Source organism: Tamandua tetradactyla, chromosome 4 (genome assembly GCF_023851605.1).
Source record: "Tamandua tetradactyla isolate mTamTet1 chromosome 4, mTamTet1.pri, whole genome shotgun sequence".
NCBI classification, from domain to species: Eukaryota; Metazoa; Chordata; class Mammalia; order Pilosa; family Myrmecophagidae; genus Tamandua; species Tamandua tetradactyla.
Window position 1 is genome coordinate 37,294,097 of NC_135330.1, and position 23,723 is coordinate 37,317,819.

Consider the following 23,723-nt stretch of genomic DNA (forward strand, 5'->3'; position numbering starts at 1 on the left):
AGAATGGAAGATGCACAGCTGTTGTGCTGCAGAATATGCTTATTTCATTGTTTGGCAAAGGTTAGTCAGGTCTCAATGAACCAGAGCAGAAGAACAGAATGGAAACCATGACACCCACCCCACCATAGGTTTGGGCTTCCTCCAAAACCATTTCCCTTCTGTATGTGGACACAGTAGGCTGGGGAGAGGATATAAGTAAGTGAGGTGACCCTGAAGAAATGGCCATTCTTGAGCTTTTTGCCTCTGCTCTTGATTAGACCTCTTGATTAGACTTCAGTTCCATGGGAGGCTTTGAGGGGCATCTGTTCCCAGGACTGTCTCTCTTCTTCTATGGACTTTATCATGCTCGATTGGTGTCCAGGGCCTTGATATGCAACACTCCTGTCCAGTATCCCCCACGAAGTCCTTGGAGCAAGGGAAGATGGGCCAGGCTGCAGCAAATATACTATGTTGGGTTAATGAAGATATTGAGCGCCTGCATTTTAGTAGCTCAAGAGGTGCATAGCGTTCATGGGAAGTTGGTACTTATCAGCAAGATATATCATCAGAGAAACTTTTTGTACCGCAAACAGTGGCAGCATCTCACTATATATACGACTTATTTCCTGAGTGGGTGTGCAGACATAATAAGCCAGAACCTTCTGCCCCAGAGGTGTTCTGCTATGGAGCAAGGTGCCCAAGTTCTGGGCATTTTTGTGTTTCTTCCCCTGATGCTGTCGCACATGCAGGACGTAGAAGGAGTGGAACTGCAGGCTCACGTCCTGCTCACCCAGGCCTCGTTCTTCCTGATGCTCGTTGTGACCGCAGAGCTGTGGGCTCCCAACATGCCTCAGATCTGGATGATGAAGGCCTTTTTTTATATGATGTTAGGCTCTTGGCTGATACAGATCGCCTTTATGCTGTACAAACCAATCTCTGGCTATAAATGGATGGATGATGACAAAAATGACATTATGTTTGTCACCACGTCTTTCTGCTGGCATGTGATCCTTACTGCCATTTTGATGCTCTGGATCCACGGCTTCTCCTTTGTGTGGTATCGTTACATTCGGTGACGCCTGGACTTGGATGAGTCCCACAGGTTTCCATGTCCCTTGCCCACGCTGGGACGTCTGGATGAGAAGTTGCGAGCTGCCAGAGAGGACGATGAGGAAACCCTCTTTGAGAGAGTCCACGCCAAGTTAGCAGACTGTGCTAGGGTGGGGTATGCCTCCCTTTCCCCTTCTGGCCTCTCTCAATCTCATTTGCTGAAGAGGATGCAAAGGAAAAGCAAGGGAAGAAAGGGGGGCAGATTCACTCTCAGCTCCCCAAGTATTTCTCCAACCTCACTTCCCTCTCCTCTACTCCAGCCAAGGTAATCTGGTATCCCTACTTTTCTCTGCAAACCTGAACTTTCATGCCTCTAAGTCTTTCTAAATACCCCTCTCCCCACCAATTACTAACGACCAATTACAACTTTTAGTACATCAGGTTATTTCTGCCCATCATAACAACTATCTCTTCATACTTTCTAGTTATGGATCTCTTCAATGTTCCTACTAAATCCCGACTCTTTTGGATGATATATAAGTGCACAGAACTGCTTTTGAGTCTGTTCACTTGATTATTATATTATTCATTAACAAAATGTCAGATCCTTAAAGCCAGTTTCTTCTGCAGGGTCTAGTAAGGCAGAACAACACCCTGCATGTAGTGAGGGCTCAAAAGGACATGTTTGCTTCCAGAGGTTCTCTATCCCTGGCTCCCTGAGTGTCAGATTCTTCCTGGGCAGAGCGGTCCATTGCTCTGAACATGTCTGAATCAGTTCCCAAGCCATGGACTCACCTGGGCCCACTCCTTTCTCATTCTCATGTATAATAAAATCCAATGGCTTGTTTATTCTGCATGTTTTTCTTTTTAACCCTCATAACTATCCTATTGGGTGTATTATAGATGTGTAACCTAAAACTAAAAAGGCTTAAGAAACTTAAGGTAGTCGCATATTTGGTTGTGTCACAATGCTATAGCTGGGTGTCATGAGCGGAAGAGAACATTTACATTATTGGGGTCTTGCAAAAGAATGTCTCTATGACATTGCTATTACTTTTCTCCCTGGTATCCTCAGGATATGAAGAATCTGCCAAGCTTTTCTCACTCCAGGTCACTGCTAAAACATCTGTGTTAGGATGGAGTGGGGTTGGGGCAGGGAAACTAGTTTTCTTTTTTCTTCTCCTTCCTAGAAGAACTAGATGTATCCCTGTTCCTTTGGTTCTAGTCCCAGTCTTCTTTGTTCCATGCTCCATGGCAAAGGGGAATTGAAATTGCTAATCAATTGACCTTCAGATGGGGAGACTATCCTGTATTATTCCAGTGGGCCCAATGTCATCACAAGGGTCTTTACATGTGGAAGAAGAGTTAGAAGAGTCAGTGTCAGAGAGAAATGTGAGGAAGACTCGGCTGACTTTGAAGATGAAGAAAGAAGGGGCCAAGAGCCAAGAATGCAGATGGCCTCCAGAAGGTGGAAAAGGTGAAGAGACAGATTATCTCCCAGAGTCTTCAGAAGGGAATGCAGCACGGCCAATATTTTGATTTGGGTTCTTTCTTCTTAAGGTAGATATTTAGGGCTATAAATTTCTCTCAGCAATGCCTCTGCTGAGCCCCATAAGTTTTGATATGTTGTGTTCTCATTTTCATTCGTCTCAAGATGTTTACTGATTTATCTTGCAATTTCTTCTTTCACCCACTAATTGTTTAAGAGTATGTTGTCTGACCTCCATATAATTGTGAAATATCCAGTTCTCCATCTGTTATTGCTTTCCAGCTTTATTCCATTATGATCAGACAAAGTGCCTTGTATAATGTCAATCTTTTTAAATTTACTGAGATTTGTTTTATGGCCCAATATGTGGTCTATCCTGGAGGCTGATCCATGAGTACTTGAGAAGAATGTGTATCCTGCTGCTTTGGGGTGCAATGTTCTGGATGTGTCTGTTAGGTCTATTCTTTTATCATATTATTCAAGTTTTCTATTTCTTTATTGATGCTCTGACTATCTTTTGATGAGAGTAGTGATTTGAAGTCTCCAACGATTATTGTAGAGAAATCTATTCTTCCCTTCAATTTTGCTGGTGTTTGCCTGATGTATTTGGGAGCACCCTGGTTGAGTGCATAAATATGGCTGTAACTTCCTCTTAGTGGATTGCCCCTTTTATTAACATATGTCCTTCTTTATCTCATAATATTTTTGCATTTAAAGTCTATTTAGTCTCATTTTAGAATTGCTACCAAAGTTGTTTTTTGGTTACTGTTTGTGTGGAATATCTTTTTCTAGCCTTTCACTTTCAACCTATTTGTATCCTTGGGTATAAGGTGAGTCTTATAGACAGTGTATAGCAAGATAATACTTTTTAAAAATCCATTCTGCCAATCTGTGTCTTTTGATTGGGAAATTTAATCCATCAATATTCCATGTCATTACTGTAAAGGCAGTACTTCAACGATTTTATCCTTTGGCTTTTATATATAATTTCTTTTTTGTCTCTCTTTTTACTGTTTTAGTTAGCTTTACTGATAATCTTCACTTCCACACTCTCCTGCTAGCCTCTCTCTCTCTCCTATCTTTTCTTTCTAGCCTGTACCTTCCAACATCGTGATTTTGATCCAGTGGGACCTGTGTCACGCTTCTAACCTAGAGAATTATAAGATAATAAATATGTATTGTTTTAAACCATTAAACCTGTGTGGCAACTTGTTACAGCAGCAGTAGGAAACTAAACCCTCAGTCACTGGTTCAGCTTCCATGCTGCTCCCTGGTCCTGGTGACCCAGGGAGTTCTCCAATCTTCCCACGTAGGGTCTGCCCTTTCTCTGGGTCCCCTCTCCTTGGCTCTCCCCGTCCTCCCCACCACCTTCAATATCTTTTCAGGCTTCGGTCCAGGTCTATGGCAACTCCTTACTCTAGCCTAGCTGAACTGTTTCTCACCTTCGCTAATGACCTCGGGGTTGGGGCGATGAGGAGTCAGTTCTTTCTCTAAATTTTCTCCAGTTTTACTGATATGGCAAAACTCAGTTTTCTACTTCACTCAGGCCTCCTTTTTTTTTTTTAATATATGTAAATCTGAGTATGAATTTTTTTAATCTAAAAATTGATTTTTTGTTGTTGTTGTTAATATACTCTGACCTGGCTTACATCACTTGAGGCAATATCTTTGGACAAACTTGGAAAAAAGTCATAGACAAGATGTGGGAAAGTGAAGCCCAAATTTTGTATTTCAAAATATTCTCTCTCTACAAAGGTAAAAGTAGAAGAAAGGCCAAAGTCACATATTAACCCTTAGATCTGTCCCATTTCAGTACTTTTGAGGCCCATTGAACACTAATATCCTGTAGCACATTAATACATCCAGTAAAATAATAAATAATTATCTGGGGTCTTCAAAGCCACAAATAATTATTATTAAGGCATGAATATAAGGTGAAATGGCGAGATCTGCTATTTGGAGGATAAGGGCCTTTCTGTACTCCTCATATCACGTACTATGAGCACTCTGACAGTAATCCTAACCACATCAGGAAGTAAAACCAACTTAGTAAATTTGAAGTAAATCTGGAGAAAAACAGAAACAACCCAAATAGGTATTTGGGGAGAGAGGTGTCATTTTAGCGTCTTCCACCAGAGGGCACCATCTTCACATTAGCCTGGAAAAGTCACTAGGTTTCCATTTGGTATTGAACTATTAATTTAAAAGAAGTAAAGAAGGGACCAAGAGAAGAGCAGGAAAACTCCATAAGCTAATGTATTAGTCATGGTTTTCAAAGGAAACAGAACCAACTGGAGATGTCTGTAAATACTTGATTTTATAAAAGTGTCTCACGCAACTGTGGAGATGCATGAGTTCGATTGCCGTAGGGCAGACTGTGAGCTAGCAACTCCTATGGTATTTGATAAATTCCCCAGGAGAGGCTGGCTGGCTGACGTGGAGAGACACATCCTCTCTTCTGACTTCTCCTTTAAGCCTACAATTGATTAGTCTCTCATCGCAGAAGACACTCCCCTTAGCCGACTGCACATGTAATTAGCCATCGATGCAATCAAAGGGCTGATGATTTAAGTCCACAAAAATGTCCTCACAGCAACAGGTGGGCCAGTGCTGGCTTGACCGGACAACTGGGCACCATCACTTGGCCAAGTTGACACATGAACCTCATAGCTAACAAAGGTTGCCCAAGCATCCGGTAAACATACTGTGGGTATATTGTTTCCTGTTAAATTTTGATATGTGGACTTGAAACAGAACTCTAATCTACATAATGATATAGATATATAGATATATGTTTGTGTGTGTGTGTGTGTGTGTGTGCATCTCAAAAACACACCAGTGAGCAGAGTTCTCGCCTGCCATGCCAGAGAACCGGGTTCAATTTCCAGTTCCTGCCCATGCACAAAAAAAAAAAAAAGAAAAAAAAAAAAAAGCACCAGTGTCAAAATGCCCCTTGAGCTAGAATAACTGCATCTTAGCAAGTCTATAAAAATCATCAAAACACCCTAGTTCAGTCCATCACATAATAGGCTTGCAATAAATAGCTGGTGAATGAAAAAATATGTTTGTTGCACAGATGAAATGGTTTCATTCTGATCTTAGTTCTGAAGGATGCATAGGTATTAGAGGAATGCAGGGCAGGCATTCTGAGCTTTTGTGTATTGCTGTACCAGGATGTTGAAACACAGCCACCACACGCAGGCAGTGCAGTTCCAGTGATGGGGATTTCATGGAACCAGAGAAAGTAACTGAATTCCTACCCCTAAGGAGGGGTGGCTGAGGAGAAGCCATGCAAAATTATTTTGTGGAAAATTTGATGATTTGTTTTTCAATTTGAAGTCAGAAGGTTATTAATGGACTCTTATTCGTTGAGATGGAACGATGCACCCAGAAAGAAATGCTTACAATTGCTTGTATTATAATCAACATTAATTCATGAAGGCATACGTTTAATAAACTAATTACTAAGCTTTTACACTTGACATACATGTTTATACATTTTGTAATTTTATATAAAATTGTTTTCATTTTTTCTTTATTTTTTTAATAAGCCCATACATTTGATAAATTTTTCTCCTAAACATTTCCATATTTAATTAATCAAAATTCCTTAGATGTTTCCAGTAATGAATTTAAGATATCGGAGTCTTTTAAATATTTCGAAGGCCTAACAAGGTAGTCTTAGAAACCTAACAAAGAAAACTTTCCTAAGAAATTTAACAACTCTTGTATACGTAATGTCAGACTTTTCAAATAAAATTAAAAGGAAAATTTATAAGCATCTTATTTGAGAAAGCAAACAGAATATGTATGAAATAATATAACTTTTTTTTTTTTTGTCATAGGCAGGCTCCGGGAACCAAACCCGGGTCGCCGGCATGGCAGGTGAGAATTTTGTCACTTGAACCACCTTTGCACTGCCCTGAAATCATGTAAATTTTAAAGATATATTCACACAAGTTGAACCTACAAAGAAAAGTTGTTTCTTTATATATCTGGATTTTTTTTTTTTTTTTTTTTTTTAGGGAGGAAGGGAAGGAAAGACAGAGAGAAGGAAGGAAGGATGGAAGGAAGGAAGGGAGGAAGAAAGGGAAACATCTTTAAACATTTTCTTGTTTTATTGTATTTTGTTTGTTTGTTTGTTTTTTACATGGGCTGGGGCCGGGAATCGAACCGAGGTCCTCCGGCATGGCAGGCAAGCACTTTGCCCGCTGAGCCACCGCGGCCCGCCCTATATATCTGGATTTTTAACGTACTCACCTAACTAGAAGAAATAAAACTGGTCTTTCCAACCAATTGAGACTTCTTTGTCCAAAATTCAGGACTCTTAACACATTTCATAGGTCAAGAAATATGCGACTACAGAAGCCTTCTAAGATTAACTTTACAGCTGTCAGGGTAGCCTCTTTGGTATAGCCATAACATATTCATGAGGTTTTTTTTAAACCTTGGTTAGGAATTAATTAATTACCAATACAAAAGCTTCTACTTTTTATAACTCAGTATCTTTCTCTGAAATGACCTGTTACTTAAGCAGTTATTTTTTTTATTTTTTTATTAATTAAAAAAGATTAACTAACAAAACATTTAGAAATCATTCCATTCTACATATGCAATTAGTAATTCTTAACATCATCACATAGTTGCATATTCATCATTTCTTAGTACATTTGCATCGATTTATAAAAAGACAACAGAAAAAGAAATAAAACGATAATAGAGAGAAAGAAAACCACTATACCTCACATGCAGCGTCATTCAATGTTTTAACATAATTACATTACAATTAGGTAGTATTGTGCTGTCCATTTTTGAGTTTTTGTATCCAGTCCTGTTGCACAGTCTGTATCCCTTCAGCTTCAATTACCCATTATCTTACCCTATTTCTATCTCCTGATGGTCTCTGTTACCAATGACATATTCCAAGTTTATTCACTAATGTCGGTTCACATCAGTGGGACCATACAGTATTTGTCCTTTAGTTTTTGGCTAGCCTCACTCAGCATAATGTTCTCTAGGTCCATCCATGTTATTACATGCTTCATAAGTTTATTCTGTCTTAGAGCTGCATAATGTTCCATCGTATGTATATACCACAGTTTGTTTAACCACTCATCTGTTGATGGACATTTGGCTGTTTCCATCTCTTTGCAATTGTAAATAATGCTGCTATAAACATTGGTGTGCAAATGTCCGTTTGTGTCTTTGCCCTTAAGTCCTCTGAGTAGATACCAAGCAATGGTATTGCTGGGTCGTATGGCAATTCTATATTCAGCTTTTTGAGGAACCGCCAAACTGCCTTCCACAGTGGTTGCACCATTTGACATTCCCACCAACAGTGGATAAGTGTGCCTCTTTCTCCACATCCTCTCCAGCACTTGTCATTTTCTGTTTTGTTGATAATGGCCATTCTGGTGGGTGTGAGATGATATCTCATTGTGGTTTTAAGCAGGTTATTTTAATGGAAGACTTTCCAGGTCTTGAGTCTTTATTTTTTCCCTATTACTACAGTGTAAGTGCACCAATAGCTAATACAAATAGTATTATGAACCCATTACTCAGGCTGAAATTTCACTTTCTTTGTCTTTTAAAAATTGTATATTTTGCATTGACTACCATCTGGAAATCTTAGTATTTAAATTTATTTTATTGACAATGATGGCAGCAATTGGGGTAAGATACAAATTTTTCTCCTTGTGTCTTTTGCTTTATGAAACCAATTTTCACTAGTGATAGCAAACATGGAAGAGGAAACTGTGGATATGTCAAAATTATATCTAGAACTTTTATCAGTTAATACTGGGACAATGACTTTTATTTGCTCGCTCTCTCTCTTACTCTCTTTCACTGCCCCGACCCCAGTCCAAAGACAATTTTTAAACCTTAATATTTGTAGGAGACTTAAATTTTCAAAATTGCCTTCACATTCATTTCTCAGTTGAGTTCCACAAACATTATTGCCCACCTACTATGTGCCAGGCACAAAGATGAATTGGACAGTGTTTAAACACTATGTATATAACCTCTCCGCTGGGTCATTTCCTTTTAGCTGAGTTCATTCAATTACGATTATGATGTTAGTTTGAAAGAACAGACTGGAAAAGCTGCAGTTGCTTCAGTTTATTGTCATCCAAGTTTCCATTTGTTTAATAAGCTGTAAATATGTAATTTTTGCCCCTTTCCACAACACTTTAGCCTCTCCTACCCTAGAGTGATTTTTGCATTGCCAAACTCAGCTCCCAAGGGTTTTGTAAACTATTTCTCTGGTAATATTTCCTGGATATTCTGTCCACTTAACACATCAACCTCCAAGAGGCTTGCATTCCTTCCTCCCCTTGAAGTCACTGAGGACTGTCTGGCACTGTATTTTCTCACGCACAACTCTTCCATTTCTCTTGTCCTCTTGACAGGAAAAGAATGTTAAGGTGAAAGAGAATCATCCCTAGAAACCTTGATAACTTAGCCAAAAGTGACTGAGAGAAGAAAAAATTTTCAACGTCAACCCAAGAGAGGGTTAAAAGAATTTAGGAGTCCCGGGATTATTAGGAAGCTTATATAATGTTTAAAAATCCTTACTGTTCCCCAAATGAGAAGACTTTTAGAAGATGCAAGGATTGTTGTTTATAATGAATTGCCAATAAATATCACTTGCACTTAAAAGTATTATTCCTGGTTTAGTATATATGCAGGCCAGATACTGTTTTTTAAAAGTGATTTTAGTGAGAAGAGATTCTTTATTGCTTGGTGTTTTTGTGTATCCCAAGATGTGTTTTTAGCCTGCCGTATTTCTTTAATCAATTGCCTTTCTCATTTAATCGTGTCACACACATTCAGAAGTCTGTATGTCTTATAAGTGCCCCAGATAATAATTATTATCAGGAAAATATAGGAAATATTGGTTTTTTAATTAGGTAGTCCTGAATTCACATCTTAGATCTGATACATACTAGCCATGTCTTGGCTCAGCTCCAGAGTCCAGTAATTTTCCAAAGCTTGGGACAGCTCCTTTTCCCCAGAGTACAGTTAGCTTGCCTCGAAATGATAACAGGCCAATCTGGCAAAGACTAGAAAGAACACTTACAATAACTATTTGGAAAAATATTGCAAGAGTCTTCCTAAGAGGTAAAATACTTTCTTTTTATTTAAGAGCTTCTAGGTCTGACTTGGTTTTGAAAATTGGATGAGAGGCCTGATTCTCTGAAATAGTGCCTTGTTTTAGGTCTCAATTCATTCACTCAACAAATATTTATTGAGCACTTCCATGGGCTAGAAGTAGTCTTAGATGTTTGATACATATCACTGAAGAAAATAGTAAAAAATCCTTGCCCTGATGGAACTTATATTCTCAAATATAATTTCAGTTAGCGGTCCACACATTTTCTTTAGTTTTTAAAATTTTTATTCCACTTTTTATTAGAGAATTGCCTACACATTTCAGTTCAGGACCCCATGATCAATAGCCACCATAAAGAATCTGTGGGCTGGATCATTCTGATATCCAAACCCTCACACTTTGTCTTTGAGGGTTAGCGCCCGCTCCCACTGAGATCAGAGAGCCTGCTTTGATTGACAGCATCTTTTTCCTGCATTTCTTTTTTTTATATATGTACTTTTTAGTATGAAAACTTTAAAAAATATATAAAAGTACAGACTAGTATAAAATGAAGCCTTATGTATCCATCAACTCAATTAAAAATATACGGAATCAAGACATTTATCCCCCTGCTCCCCCATCACACCACATAAATTAATGCCTTAATATTTGAATATGAATCTCTATAAGATAAAGACTCAAAAAACATGTCATTGCCTAAATATTATCACCTTTATAAAAATAATTCCCTAATATAATTTTCCCACATCCCGCTATGGTCTAGTTTGCTAGCTGCCAGAATGCAGCACACCAAAGACAGATTGGCTTTTGATAAAAACGGATTTATTTCATTAGTTCTTTAGCGGAAAAGCAGCTAACTTTCAACTGAGGTTCTTTCTTACGCAGGAAGGCACAGGGTGATCTCTGCTGACCTTCTCTCCAGGCCTCTGGGTTCCAATACCTTTTCCCCGGGGTGATTCCTTTCTGCATCTCCAAAGGCCTGGGCTGAGCTGCAAGTGCTGAGACGAGATATGCTGAGCTACTTGGGCTGTGCTCATTTAAGCAACAGCCAATTAAATCAAACATCATTCATTACAACAGGCATGCCTTTTAGCCGACTGCAGATGTAATGAGCAACAGATAAGGCTCACATACCATTGGCTCATGTCCACAGAAACAGAGCTAGGTACCTTCACCTGGTCAAGTTGACAACTGAACCTAACTACCACACACTAGGTAACTGTGCCACTACTGTTGGCTCCACGGCTGTTGAGCATGTGTTGCCATCGGCACCACTATGCATAATCTCTAATTGCCCTTCAGTCTTCAGGTCACCCCTTCTAGATGAAAAGTTCTGGGTGGCCCTTCTGACTTGCTGAGTCCTGTCCTTGCTGCCAGGGGGAGGGAAGGAGACTATCTGCAACGTTCCTCTGGCATATATAGTCAAAGGCAGTCCCTTCAAGACTCACACAGTGATTTTTCACCCAAAATAGGAAAGTTAATCAGAGATTGGCCAAATAAAACAAAACAGAATAAATCCTTATTAAATGCACTTGCTCCTGTCCCAGAGCCCCTTTCCTTGAGCTAATTTACAGGTATCCCAGAACATTGCAAGAGGGCTAAAGATGGAAAATCAGACCCAAAGCCTGGATTATCCAAAAATGATTTACTGTCCTTGCAGTGAAGAAGAGCTTAATCTTTGAAGTGTTTCTGGGTAATAAAACATGAAGAACAACAGAAGTTAAATTTCCATATTCAAATACCCTGAACAATTACTTCTTAGTACAAGTTGTTCCCTATCGGCAAACACATGCTGGTTTTCAAATTTCCAACTTATAAACAAATGTTTTAGATTTTGATAAGATGGGAATGTTCTAGAAGACTCTTCTGTCTCCTTTCTTGTCAGTTGTAGTTGTTTGTTCATCTCTGTGTATAAACAGTTTCTGCTCTTCTCTTTGATTTGGTTGTGATGGCAACCATAAACAGGCCTGCCCCTGCTTATAGATGAGAAACCATGTGCTGGTTTGAAAGGATGTATGTACCCTAAAAAAGCCAGGTTTTAATCAAAATCGCATTTCGTAGAGGTAGAATAATCCCTATTCAATACTGTGTGTAATTAGATCATCTCCCTGGAGATGTAACTTAATCAAGAGTGGTTGTTACACTGGATGGGGGAGCTGTGTCTCCACCCATTTAGGTGGGTCTTGATTGGTTTACTGGAGTCCTATAAAAGAGGAAACATTTTGGAGAACGTGAGATTCAGAGGGAGCAGAGAATGCTGCAGCACCATGAAGCAGAGAGTCCACGAGCCAGTGACCTTTGGAAATGAAGAAGGAAAACGCCTCCCGGGGAGCTTCATGAAACCGGAAGCCAGGAGAGAAAGCTAGCAGATGACGCCATGCTCGCATGTGCCGGGAGAAGCCCTGTGTTCACCATGTGCCTTCTCACATGAGAGAGAAACCCTGAACTTCATTGGTCTTTGAACCAAGGTATCTTTCCCTGGATGCCTTTGATTGGACATTTCTATAGACTTATTGTAATTGGGACATTTTCTCGGCCTTAGAACTGTAAACTAGCATTTTATTAAATTCCCTTTTTTTTTTTATTATTTTTTTATTAACGGAAAGAAAAAAAAAAGAAATTAACACAACATTTAGAAATCATACCGTTCTACATATGCACTCAGTAATTCTTAACATCATCACATGGATGCATGATCATTGTTTCTTAGTACATTTGCATCGGTTTAGAGGAACTAGCAACACAACAGAAAAAGATATAAAATGTTAATATAAAGAAAAGAAATAAAAGTAGTAATAATAATAAAAAACAACAACAAACAAACAAACAAGCAAACAAAAACAAAAAAAACCCTATAGCTCAGATGCAGCTTCATTCAGTGTTTTAACATGATTACTTTACAATTAGGTATTATTGTGCTGTCCATTTTTGAGTTTTTGTATCTAGTCCTGTTGCACAGTCTGTATCCCTTCAGCTTCAATTACCCATTGTCTTACCCTGTTTCTAACTCCTGCTGAACTCTGTTACCAAAGACATATTTCAAGTTTATTCTCGAATGTCCGTTCACATCAGTGGGACCATACAGTATTTGTCCTTTAGTTTTTGGCTAGCCTCACTCAGCATAATATTCTCTAGGTCCATCCATGTTATTACATGGTTCATAAGTTTATCTTGTCTTAAAGCTGCATAATATTCCATCGTATGTATATACCACAGTTTGTTTAGCCACTCTTCTGTTGATGGAGATTTTGGCTGTTTCCATCTCTTTGCAATTGTAAATAATGCTGCTATAAACATTGGTGTGCAAATGTCCGTTTGTGTTTTTGCCCTTAAGTCCTTTGAGTAGATACCTAGCAATGGTATTGCTGGGTCATATGGCAATTCTATATTCAGCTTTTTGAGGAACCACCAAACTGCCTTCCACAGTGGTTACACCCTTTGACATTCCCACCAACAGTGGATAAGTGTGCCTCTTTCTCCGCATCCTCTCCAGCACTTGTCATTTTCTGTTTTGTTGATAATGGCCATTCTGGTGGGTGTGAGATGATATCTCATTGTGGTTTTGATTTGCATTTCTCTAATGGCCAGGGACATTGAGCATCTCTTCATGTGCCTCTTGGCCATCCGTATTTCTTCTTCTGGTAGGTGTCTGTTCAAGTCTTTTTCCCATTTTGTAATTGGGTTGGTTGTCTTTTTGTTGTTGAGTTGAACAATCTCTTTATAAATTCTGGATACTAGACCTTTATCTGATATGTTGTTTCCAAATATTGTCTCCCATTGTGTAGGCTGTCTTTCTACTTTCTTGATGAAGTTCTTTGATGCACAAAAGTGTTTAATTTTGAGGAGCTCCCATTTATTTCTTTCTTTCTTCAGTGCTCTTGCTTTAGGTTTAAGGTCCATAAAACCGCCTCCAGTTGTAAGATTCGTAAGATATCTCCCTACATTTTCCTCTAACTGTTTTATGGTCTTAGACCTAATGTTTAGATCTTTGATCCATTTTGAGTTAATTTTTGTATAAGATGTGAGATACGGGTCTTCTTTCATTCTTTTACTTATGGATATCCAGTTCTCTAGGCACCATTTATTGAAGAGACTGTTCTGTCCCAGGTGAGTTGGCTTGACTGCCTTATCAAAGATCAAATGTCCATAGATGAGAGGGTCTATATCTGAGCACTCTATTCGATTCCATTGGTCGATATATCTATCTTTATGCCAATACATGCTGTTTTGACCACTGTGGCTTCATAATATGCCTTAAAGTCCAGCATCGCTAGACCTCCAGCTTCGTTTTTTTTCCTCAAGATGTTTTTAGCAATTCGGGGCAACCTGTCCTTCCAGATAAATTTGCTTATTGGTTTTTCTAATTCTGAAAAATAAGTTGTTGGGATTTTGATTGGTATTGCATTGAATCTGTAGATCAGTTTAGGTAGGATTGACATCTTAATTATATTTAGTCTTCCAATCCATGAACACGGTATGCCCTTCCATCTATTTAGGTCTTCTGTGATTTCTTTTAGCAATTTTTTGTAGTTTTCTTTATATAGGTTTTTTGTCTCTTTGGTTAAATTTATTCCTAGGTATTTTATTCTTTTAGTTGCAATTGTAAATGGGATTCGTTTCTTGATTTCCGCCTCAGCTTGTTCATTACTAGTGTATAGAAAAGCTACAGATTTTTGAATGTTGATCTTGTAGCCTGCTACTTTGCTGTACTCATTTATTAGCTCTAGTAATTTTGTTGTGGATTTTTCTGGGTTTTTGACGTATAGTATCATATCGTCTGCAAACAGTGATAGTTTTACTTCTTCCTTTCCAATTTTGATGCCTTGTATTTCTTTTTCTTGCCTAATTGCTCTGGCTAGAACTTCCAACACAATGTTGAATAATAGTGGTGATAGTGGACATCCTTGTCTTGTTCCTGATCTTAGGGGGAAAGTTTTCAATTTTTCCCCATTGAGGATGATATTAGCTATGGGTTTTTCATATATTCCCTCTATCATTTTAAGGAAGTTCCCTTGTATTCCTATCTTTTGAAGTGTTTTCAGCAGGAAAGGATGTTGAATCTTGTCAAATGCCTTCTCTGCATCAATTGAGATGATCATGTGATTTTTCTGCTTTGATTTGTTGATATGGTGTATTACATTAATTGATTTTCTTATGTTGAACCATCCTTGCATACCTGGGATGAATCCTACTTGGTCATGATGTCTAATTCTTCTAATGTGTTGTTGGATACGATTTGCTAGAATTTTATTGAGGATTTTTGCATCTGTATTCATTAGAGAGATTGGTCTGTAGTTTTCTTTTTTTGTAATATCTTTGCCTGGTTTTGGTATGAGGGTGATGTTGGCTTCATAGAATGAATTAGGTAGTTTTCCCTCCACTTCGATTATGTTGAAGAGTTTGAGGAGAGTAGGTACTAATTCTTTCTGGAATGTTTGATAGAATTCACATGTGAAGCCGTCTGGTCCTGGACTTTTCTTTTTAGGGAGCTTTTGAATAACTAATTCAATCTCTTTACTTGTGATTGGTTTGTTGAGGTCGTCTATTTCTTCTTGAGTCAAAGTTGGTTGTTCATGTCTTTCCAGGAACCTGTCCATTTCATCTAAATTGTTGTATTTATTAGCGTAAAGTTGTTCATAGTACCCTGTTATTACCTCCTTTATTTCTGTGAGGTCAGTAGTTATGTCTCCTCTTCCATTTCTAATCTTATTTATTTGCATCCTCTCTCTTCTTCTTTTTGTCAATCTTGCTAAGGGCCCATCAATCTTGTTGATTTTCTCATAGAACCAACTTCTGGTCTTATTGATTTTCTCTATTGTTTTCATGTTTTCAATTTCATTTATTTCTGCTCTAATCTTTGTTATTTCTTTCCTTTTGCTTGCTTTGGGATTAGTTTGCTGTTCTTTCTCCAGTTCTTCCAAGTGGACAGTTAATTCCTGCATTTTTGCCTTTTCTTCTTTTCTGATAAAGGCATTTAGGGCAATAAATTTCCCTCTTAGCACTGCCTTTGCTGCGTCCCATAAGTTTTGATATGTTGTCTCTAGGTATTTACTAATTTCTCTTGCAATTTCTTCTTTGACCCACTTGTTGTTTAAGAGTGTGTTGTTGAGCCTCCATGTATTTATGAATTTTCTGGCACTCTGCCTATTATTGATTTCCAACTTCATTCCTTTATGATCCGAGAAAGTGTTGTGTATGATTTCAATCTTTTTAAATTTGTTAAGACTTGCTTTGTGACCCAGCATATGGTCTATCTTTGAGAATTAAATTCCCCTTTTTAAAAGCCATTCTGTTTCTGGTATATTGCATTCTGGCACCTAGCAAACTAGAACAAACCATATACCATCTTAAGAAAAATTAAAGTGAAAGGAAAATAAAACTTCCCTTCCATAGTGCCTCTTGCTCAGTTCTGTCTTTTCTGAAGTGATTGTTCTGAATGAATGATGGAATGATCAGGATTAGAAAAGTTGCTGTCAGAATTGGGCAGGGAAAATCTCTAGTTGTTAAGTACGCTGTGAATTGATGAAAATCTCACATATTTTGTTTCAATCTTCTGTAATAATCTTAGATATTCGAGGTACCTGTTCCCAAGTAGTTCCTTTCTACATGGATAATATCTTCCCTTATAGCATATGTTGGAAGGAAATTCTGATTACACATACAATGATAAACACAAAAAACTGTGTTGGGGGCTAGTTACACAGAGAAATAGGGCATTGTGAAGAGGTCAAAGGGAGTTATTTTTAAGTCTGTTAAACTACATTTTTCAGGTGAAAAGGAAATTTCATTTATTGACATTGCAAATACTGTCATACTTGTAAAAACATGGGTTCTTGAATCAAATAGGCCAGGGCCAAATTTCAGGTTGTCAACATTCACTGAGAAGTAAGTGATAATAATCTTTGTTTTGTAGGGCTCAGGGATTTAATGAGAACAAAATACAAAACATCCAGTGTAGCTTATGTTTCATGGAAGGTATTTCGCTGATGTTCTAGCTCTCCTCAGAGTCAATGGATAATAAAGTAACCCACAGCCAACCAAAGTAAATTTATTTTGGAAGAAGGAGAAGGGATGGAAAACAAAAGTTTTAAATTTGGTTGAATGTTCCAGCTTATCTGAGACACAAGTCAAGTCATTAGACATTCATTGAGCATCTTCTAAATTTCCAAAACAGTATCAAATCATAGGGGGCACATTAAAATAAATCCCTGATTCCCTGCTCCCCTGCAGCAGACCATTAAATTAAAGAGAAGAACTTAAACATGGGATTTCAGACAACAATGATAAAGAAGCTGTCAATGTTCAAAAATAGGACAGACCAAAGCCCTGAGATAGGAGGAGTCTGGTGAGTTCAAGGGGATCCAGGAGATCAGGTAGGACAAAGACAGGTCTACGCCAGAGATAAGTAGATCACTGACTGATGGAACCTGGAACCTCTTGGAAGAGGAGTCATTGTGCATTCAAAAGTGGTGGGGTTCTGTTGACTGGGGGCTAATTCTGCTCCTAATGAATCACAGTGACAGGAAGAGCATGGTAACATGAGCACCGCTGGTGAGTCTCTGAAAGAGTGATGTTTTCCAGGCTATGAGCCCCCCAAAGAAGGCAAACCACCACTTTCCCAATAATTAATCAGGGACACTGTGGGTGACTTCTATGTTATTCATGCCCTTTGTTTTCCTTCTCTCTTCTTCTTGTCCCTTCTTCTGCTTTCTGCCACTTTTTTATCTTTTTTTATCTTTGGGGCGTAGGATAGCATTGCATTCATAAGACAGCTAAGGTAGGAGGAAGTGAGATGCCAGTCAGACAAATGCGTTCCTTATTTTCTCCCAGGAGAAGGCCAACATGAGGTGTGGGGTTATCCAATGATTTCTTTAGTTCTTGAGTCAATATTGTTGTGTATAATGAGTGCTAAAAGCTTTCCAGATTATTAGGAATTTGAAGGCAGAACAGATGAGAATGGAAAAACAGGAGTGAAGAAATGGTAGGCTGGGGAAGGGAAGGAGGTGGAGAGCATTTTTCCCTTAAGGAACCTCAGAGCACATCAAGATTGTCTTGTCAATGGTAAGGCCTATCACAGGCGAGCCCCTTGTCACTAGCAGTGTGGGTGACTATGGAAAACAGAATCAGTCGAGAAGTTTCTGCTGAACTCCACTTGCCTGCACTCAATCAGATGGTCTCAAATAATGTATCCATTCAACAGATCCATGCGTGGCTCCATGAATGACACACGCACACGAAAAAAGACTGAAGACAGTCTTTTGAAATAACAATAACTCATTGAAAGAACAATTCAGTCAACATTTACAGAACTCAGACAGTGCACGAACACTATTGGTGCTGAGGGAAATATGAAAAGAGAACGTCCCTCTTCTCATAGAGCTCAGTCTAATGATAAAGACAGATACATTACTGAATAAAAACAACATGATTTGTTAATTGAAATAGCAGAAGATGTACATGACCCTGCAGGAGGTAGTAACTGATTTTACCACTCCAGGGTGCTTCATCAAGAAAATTGCGTGTAAACTAGTTCATAATGGATGACTAGTAATTTGTGAAGCAGATTAGATTAGGAAGGGCATTTCAGGTAATGGGGTTCAGGTGGGAACAAAGACATGGCAGTTTGAAGTGAGAGTCCATAGCATGTGCAGGAAATAGCAATGCCTTGATTTTGCTGGTAAACAGGAGGCAGCATGGGGGTAGAGCAGAGTGGCAGGAGATGAGGCTGGGAGGAAACCCCAAAGCCAGATGGGGTGGGGCCTCATGTGCTGTACTAAGGAGACCAGACTATCTTGTAGGACATCAAGGAGGTTTTGAAGGGTTTTAACAATAGTATGAGCATATTGAGGGTGTTCAATGAAAGCAACTGGAAATAAGGAGACCATTTAAGAAACTGATGCAATAGTCTAGGTAAGAGGTGATAGGCGCCCGGAATAAGAGTGATTTTATGGATGGAGAGGCGAGGACAGATTCCAGAGAAATGTAGAAGAAGAAACCGCACAGCATGTTCCTTCATTGCATGTGGTGGGGGAAGGGAGGAATCAAAATCAATGCTCAGGATTTTGGTTTAGACCATTGGATGGGTGGTATCTGCATTAACTGAGATTGGAAATATGTGAAAAAGAGCAGGCTGAGAGGCGAAATGGTAAGATCAGTTTTGGACATGTTGAAATGAAAGTGCTTGACAGGTGTGCATGTAGAGATGTCCCATAGCTCATCAGACATTTAAACTCGAGTCAAGGAGAGAAGTCTGGTCTGAAAATACAGATTTTGAAATCATCCGTTTGTGTACAGATTACGTAAATCAGGGAATGCTCAGAAAAGAAGAGAAAAAGGCTGAGGAGGGAAATAGGAAAACACATATAAAAATTTACAACACTGGACAGCAAGCAAAAAGATATCTGTGGATCAGGGGACAAGAACTGACATTAGCTCTGTTATTCACAGTAGCCCTGATTTTCTGGGTTTCTATTTGTATTTCCATAAATCAACCCCAGTGTTATCAGGAAAAATGATGAAGGGGATTCTTTAGTTATTTTTGTATTATTATAACTGTACTCTAGGGATTGTGAGTGGCACTTACTCTTCTCACCAGAGCTTTAACATGATTGAAGGATAGGTCTAGTAAGTATTATTAGAATGCTCACTTTACTGTCTTTCATTATAAACTTGGGTATGATGGGGAGATGCTGTGTCATTGATAGAACAATTAGTTGGTTATTCAATAGTTGAACCTAGTGCTCTAAAGAGCAAAGACAGTGGATTAAAGTAAAGTTAGAGGCGTCTCCTACTCCTCCTGCAATCTCTGTACTTGGCTTTAGGGCATTCAACATTTATCCCCTTGGACAATCTTGGGCAGCACAATGAGCAAACCAGAGAGGAGTAGTGAACACATTGAACAACCAAATCAGTATTCATAAAAGCTGTTGACAGGCTGTGATGTTGGGCCCTAACCAATAACAAATTGAAATTCAACTGGAATAAATATAATTTCCTGCTGTTGTTTTTATTTTTACATGGGCAGGCACCGGGAATTGAACCCGGGGCTCCAGCATGGCAGGCGAGAATTTTGCTACTGAGCCAGCATCACACCGTCCCTGCACTTGGTTTTTGAAAAACAAAACAAAACAAAACAAAACAAACTACATAAATAAAGGAAGGTGGAAATAGCGGTGTAATGGGAGAGCCCCCCCCACCCCCATGGCTAATCACATTTCGTGCAAAACTGACATAATGTGCCATCAGGCAACTGCTCTATTATACTCTGCCCTAAAAGCATGAGGACTTCAGCTGTGAGTGCCCCTCCAACCACCAAGAGAGGAACCAGAATGGAAATGAGGCCATGGGAGAAATGGTTGAAGAACTGCCTAGTGACTAGTGGAGAGGGGTTGGAAGGAGGCTGAAAAAAGTTAGGATGGCTTTGTAAATATTGGCAGCATTGTCCATTTAAAAGGACTTAGATGCATTCTGTCAGGCTGCAGAGTGCAGAATTCTGACAAGTGGGAAGAAGGTGAAGGGATGCTATTGACAGGAGGAAACATCTTTCTAACCATTTCATCTCTTCATAAATGGAATGGTAGTTCTGTGAGGTGATGAGCTCCCCATAACTAGAAGAATTTAAGCAGAGTGAGATTTCAGAGAAAAGTCCTGTGGAGGGAGAAATCGAGCTGGATGACCCTGAGGGCCATCATCCTGCTGAGATTTGGCTATGTGAAATGATTTATTGAGTATCTTCATTTTCTCATCCTGAATGCAATCTTGGTTCATGAGGGCTTTTTCCCCCCTTTTTCTCCCCATATAGAGATAATTGGTTCTACAAATCTAATAATTCTACTTGAGGATGAAATCTTTGCAGATTTTTTCAACACATTTCTTTCTCTCCCGGTAAGTATTCTCAAACTTATATCCAAATGTTTCACTGACACCTGAATAGTGACTCTCCTTGAGCTGAATGCCAAATTATTATTATTTTTAACTAAAATTTGTTACCGAATAAAAACTATTTCAACCAATTTGAGCAAATAGATATGAGCCAGAATCTCCCCTAAAAATCTCCAGGAGCTTCCCCTTATTGGTATCATCAAACCCCAGATCTCAGCCTCTTTGATTACCTTTTCCTCTATTATACTCTCTGCTGGTATCCAGTGTTTTAGCAATGGTAGCACTACCCACTGAGCATACCTGGTGTCTCCACACCTCAGTCCCTCTCCTCGGGCTATTTTCTCTGCCTTCAATGCCTTCCTTATCATTCCGTCTACCAAACCGTTATCATTCTGCACATAGCTACTTAAATCTTATTCTACTGAAGGAATTCCTAGGTTCTTTTGATCACAATTTATTTCTCTCTGCTTTTGTGCCCTTGCCACTTTGCAACTTTCTCTCATATGCGTGTGTGCATGCACGCATGTACCCTATATTGTCTCCCTCACTTGATTCTGAGATTGTAAATTCCTGCAGGACAAGAACCATGGATTTTCCATCCTGCTCCCTTCACCAGATGCCTGGCATATGGCAATGGTTGAACTGTTAAATCGTTGAAACTATGTGACTAACACAAATCTCAAACATCAAAATACTCTTAAACCCAAAGTGAGACTAATCTTGTATCTTTTTGGATTTAAATCTTTGGTTACATTTTAATGTCAGTGCCTTATAAATTGTGGCATTCTCTTGGGAATGCCATCTATAAAAAGCTGAAATTTCAAACAAGAGGATGAAAACACTCTGCTGCTTTCTTTTAGTCCCTTTATTTGTGTCAGACCATGTCTAATCCCACAAGCGTTTATCAGGCAGTTGCTCTGTGTCAGTGTGTTCCATATTGGTGATATGGATATTAATGATCCTATCTCTGTCCTCAAATAATTCCTGGTGTAATGCAAAAGACAGGTTTTTAAAGTGAGTGCAAAAAGGATTGTGGGTGACATGTTAAAAGTCTCTAGGAGGCAGCGGGACTAGGAATACATAAAAGGGAGAGAGCGGTCCTGATTGGAAGAAGCAGGAAAGGCTTCATTAAGGAGGCAGCATGAGCCCAGTTCTGGAAGAAGAGTAGGGATAGGGAGGTGGTGGGGGAGGACAGGGTGGGTAAAGAAGTAAGAGGATAAAGGCTGGGATTGGGGTAGCAAGAGAAGCAAAGTTCCTACAGATAGAACCGAGTGAGTAAAGGCACCTAGGAATGCAATCCTGTGACACTTTGGGGGAAACTCTGGGTGACACAGTAAGGTTGAAGAAAAAGCTGAGAGAGGGAGACACAGCAAAAAGTAAGGCTGCGTAGACAGACAAAACCAGGGTAGCAGGGCTGTGCTCAGGAGTTTGAGCATTCTCCTCTAGATGAGAAGGAGCCATTTTAAGTAAAGGAGTAACATGATCAGCCTCTCATTTGAGAAGGATCATTTCTGCAGAGGTTTAGCAAATGAGTTGAGATGGCAGGATGCCATGCTAGAGGCAGGAAGGCCACGTGGGAGATTGTTACAGTAGTTAGTAGTCAAGGTGAGAGAGAAGGTGTAAAGGGAAAAGATGGAGAGGATGAGACAAAACAAGATTTTTAACAGAACGAAATTTGTCACTATTTGAAGATGGGTTTTCTAGTTTGCTAACTGCCGGAATGCAATATACGAGAAACAGAATGGCAGAATTGGAAATGTCCCAATTAAAGCAAGTTTATAGAAATGTCCAATCTAAGGCATCTAGGGAAAGATACCTTGATTCAAGAAGGCCTACGAAGTTCAGGGTGAACAGGGCATCATCTGCTAGCTTCCTCTCCAGCTCCCTGGGAGGCATTTTCCTTCTTCATCCCCCAAAATGTCTGGCTGGTGGACTCTCTGCTTTGTGGTTCGGTGGTGTTCTCTGATGTGGCTTTCTCGTGACTCTGTCATTCTTCTCTGCTCTCTCTAAAGCTCCCCCTTTCTCCAAAATGTTTCCTCTTTTATAGGATTCCAGTAAACTAATCAAGACCCACCCAAATGGGTGGAGACATGTCTCCACCTAGTCCAGTCTAACAACCATTCTTGATTGAGTCACATCTCCAGGGAGATGATCTAATTACAGTTTCAAACATACAGTACTGAATAGGGATTAGAAGAAACGGCTGCCTTTACATAATGGGATTAAGATTAAAACATGGCTTTTCTAGGTATATACATCCTTTCAAACCGGCACAGTGGGGAAAGGTAGTGACCAAAACGGTCAAGGGTGATAGGCTTGGGTGTTTGGGTGGATGGTGGTGCTAGTTGCCAAGGTTAAAAAAGAAAAAGGATGGAGGGAGGGACTGCGCCGATGGATAACAGTTCTTTGGGGTGGTCCTTACTCATACTGATGCCTCTACCACTTCCTTAATGAAAGGTTTTAGAAGTAATCAGAAGACATTTTAGTTAGTTAATTCGTCAACACAACTTAAGTCCACAATAACGATTTAGAAGTAGGGAAAGTGATGTGGGAAGGTGGAATTTCAGTTAGAGTATAAGAAAATTGTGGCCATTTAAGCAGCTGTGGTCTATTTGCGATAAAATAGTATTTCACATTGAATACTAATCCAATTTCCAAACTGCTACCATTTAATTCCCACAATCACCCTATGAGATGGGCAGGATTCTCCTTCTGCAGATTCCCATTTTACTGCAGAAGCTAAAAGTCCAGCCTAAGATGACAGTGAAGCTGGCACAGCCCTGGTTGCTGACCAGATTTTCAGTGCTCCACCTCGCCCCCTGCCCTCCGTGGTGCAGCTGTCATGGATAATCTCATAGCCTCACAGTCTACTGCATATCCCTTCACATACCCCGTAACTACCATTACTTAGTACACCAGGCAGTGGATGGTGTGCAAGTACTGCATGCAGAGCATGGAGGGATCACCAAGGACTGAGCTCCTTCATAGACTTCTCGTTGTACAATGCAGCACCATCACCTTCCTTCAGTCCTCCCAGCCAAAGACAAAGGAGATAGAAGTGGCGGGGGGGGAGTTGACGGTGGGCAGAGCACAGGGGGTGACAAATGTTTAGACCTGTAAGTCTCAGGGAGATGGTCAGATTGACAGGATGTGCTCAGAGTTCAATCAGGAGCTGGGCGTTCAGCCACTTTAATTTATCAGCATTTCTGG

General features: G+C 39.5%; 2 protein-coding genes across 2 annotated transcripts in view; both read left to right on the plus strand.

Moving 5' to 3' along the window:
* Positions 1 to 277: 277 nt before the first annotated feature.
* LOC143678893 (transmembrane epididymal protein 1A-like) lies at positions 278 to 1,376 on the plus strand. The gene has a single exon (XM_077155763.1). The coding sequence runs from the start codon at positions 282 to 284 to the stop codon at positions 1,053 to 1,055; it is 774 nt and encodes a 257-aa protein (XP_077011878.1). The 5' UTR covers positions 278 to 281; the 3' UTR covers positions 1,056 to 1,376.
* A 15,725-nt stretch (positions 1,377 to 17,101) lies between these two features.
* Positions 17,102 to 23,723, plus strand: part of RGSL1 (regulator of G protein signaling like 1) — an 80,489-nt gene continuing 73,867 nt past the window's right edge. The window contains exons 1-2 of the mRNA XM_077157185.1: positions 17,102 to 17,183; positions 20,434 to 20,516. Coding sequence (XP_077013300.1) covers positions 17,171 to 17,183; positions 20,434 to 20,516 — 96 coding nt within the window. The 5' untranslated portion in view covers positions 17,102 to 17,170. The remainder of the gene's footprint in view (positions 17,184 to 20,433; positions 20,517 to 23,723) is intronic.

Excerpts from the sequence above, each read along its gene's own strand:
- LOC143678893 (XM_077155763.1), top strand. The coding sequence starts at position 282 with ATGGGAGGCTTTGAGGGGCATCTGTTCCCAGGACTGTCTCTCTTCTTC.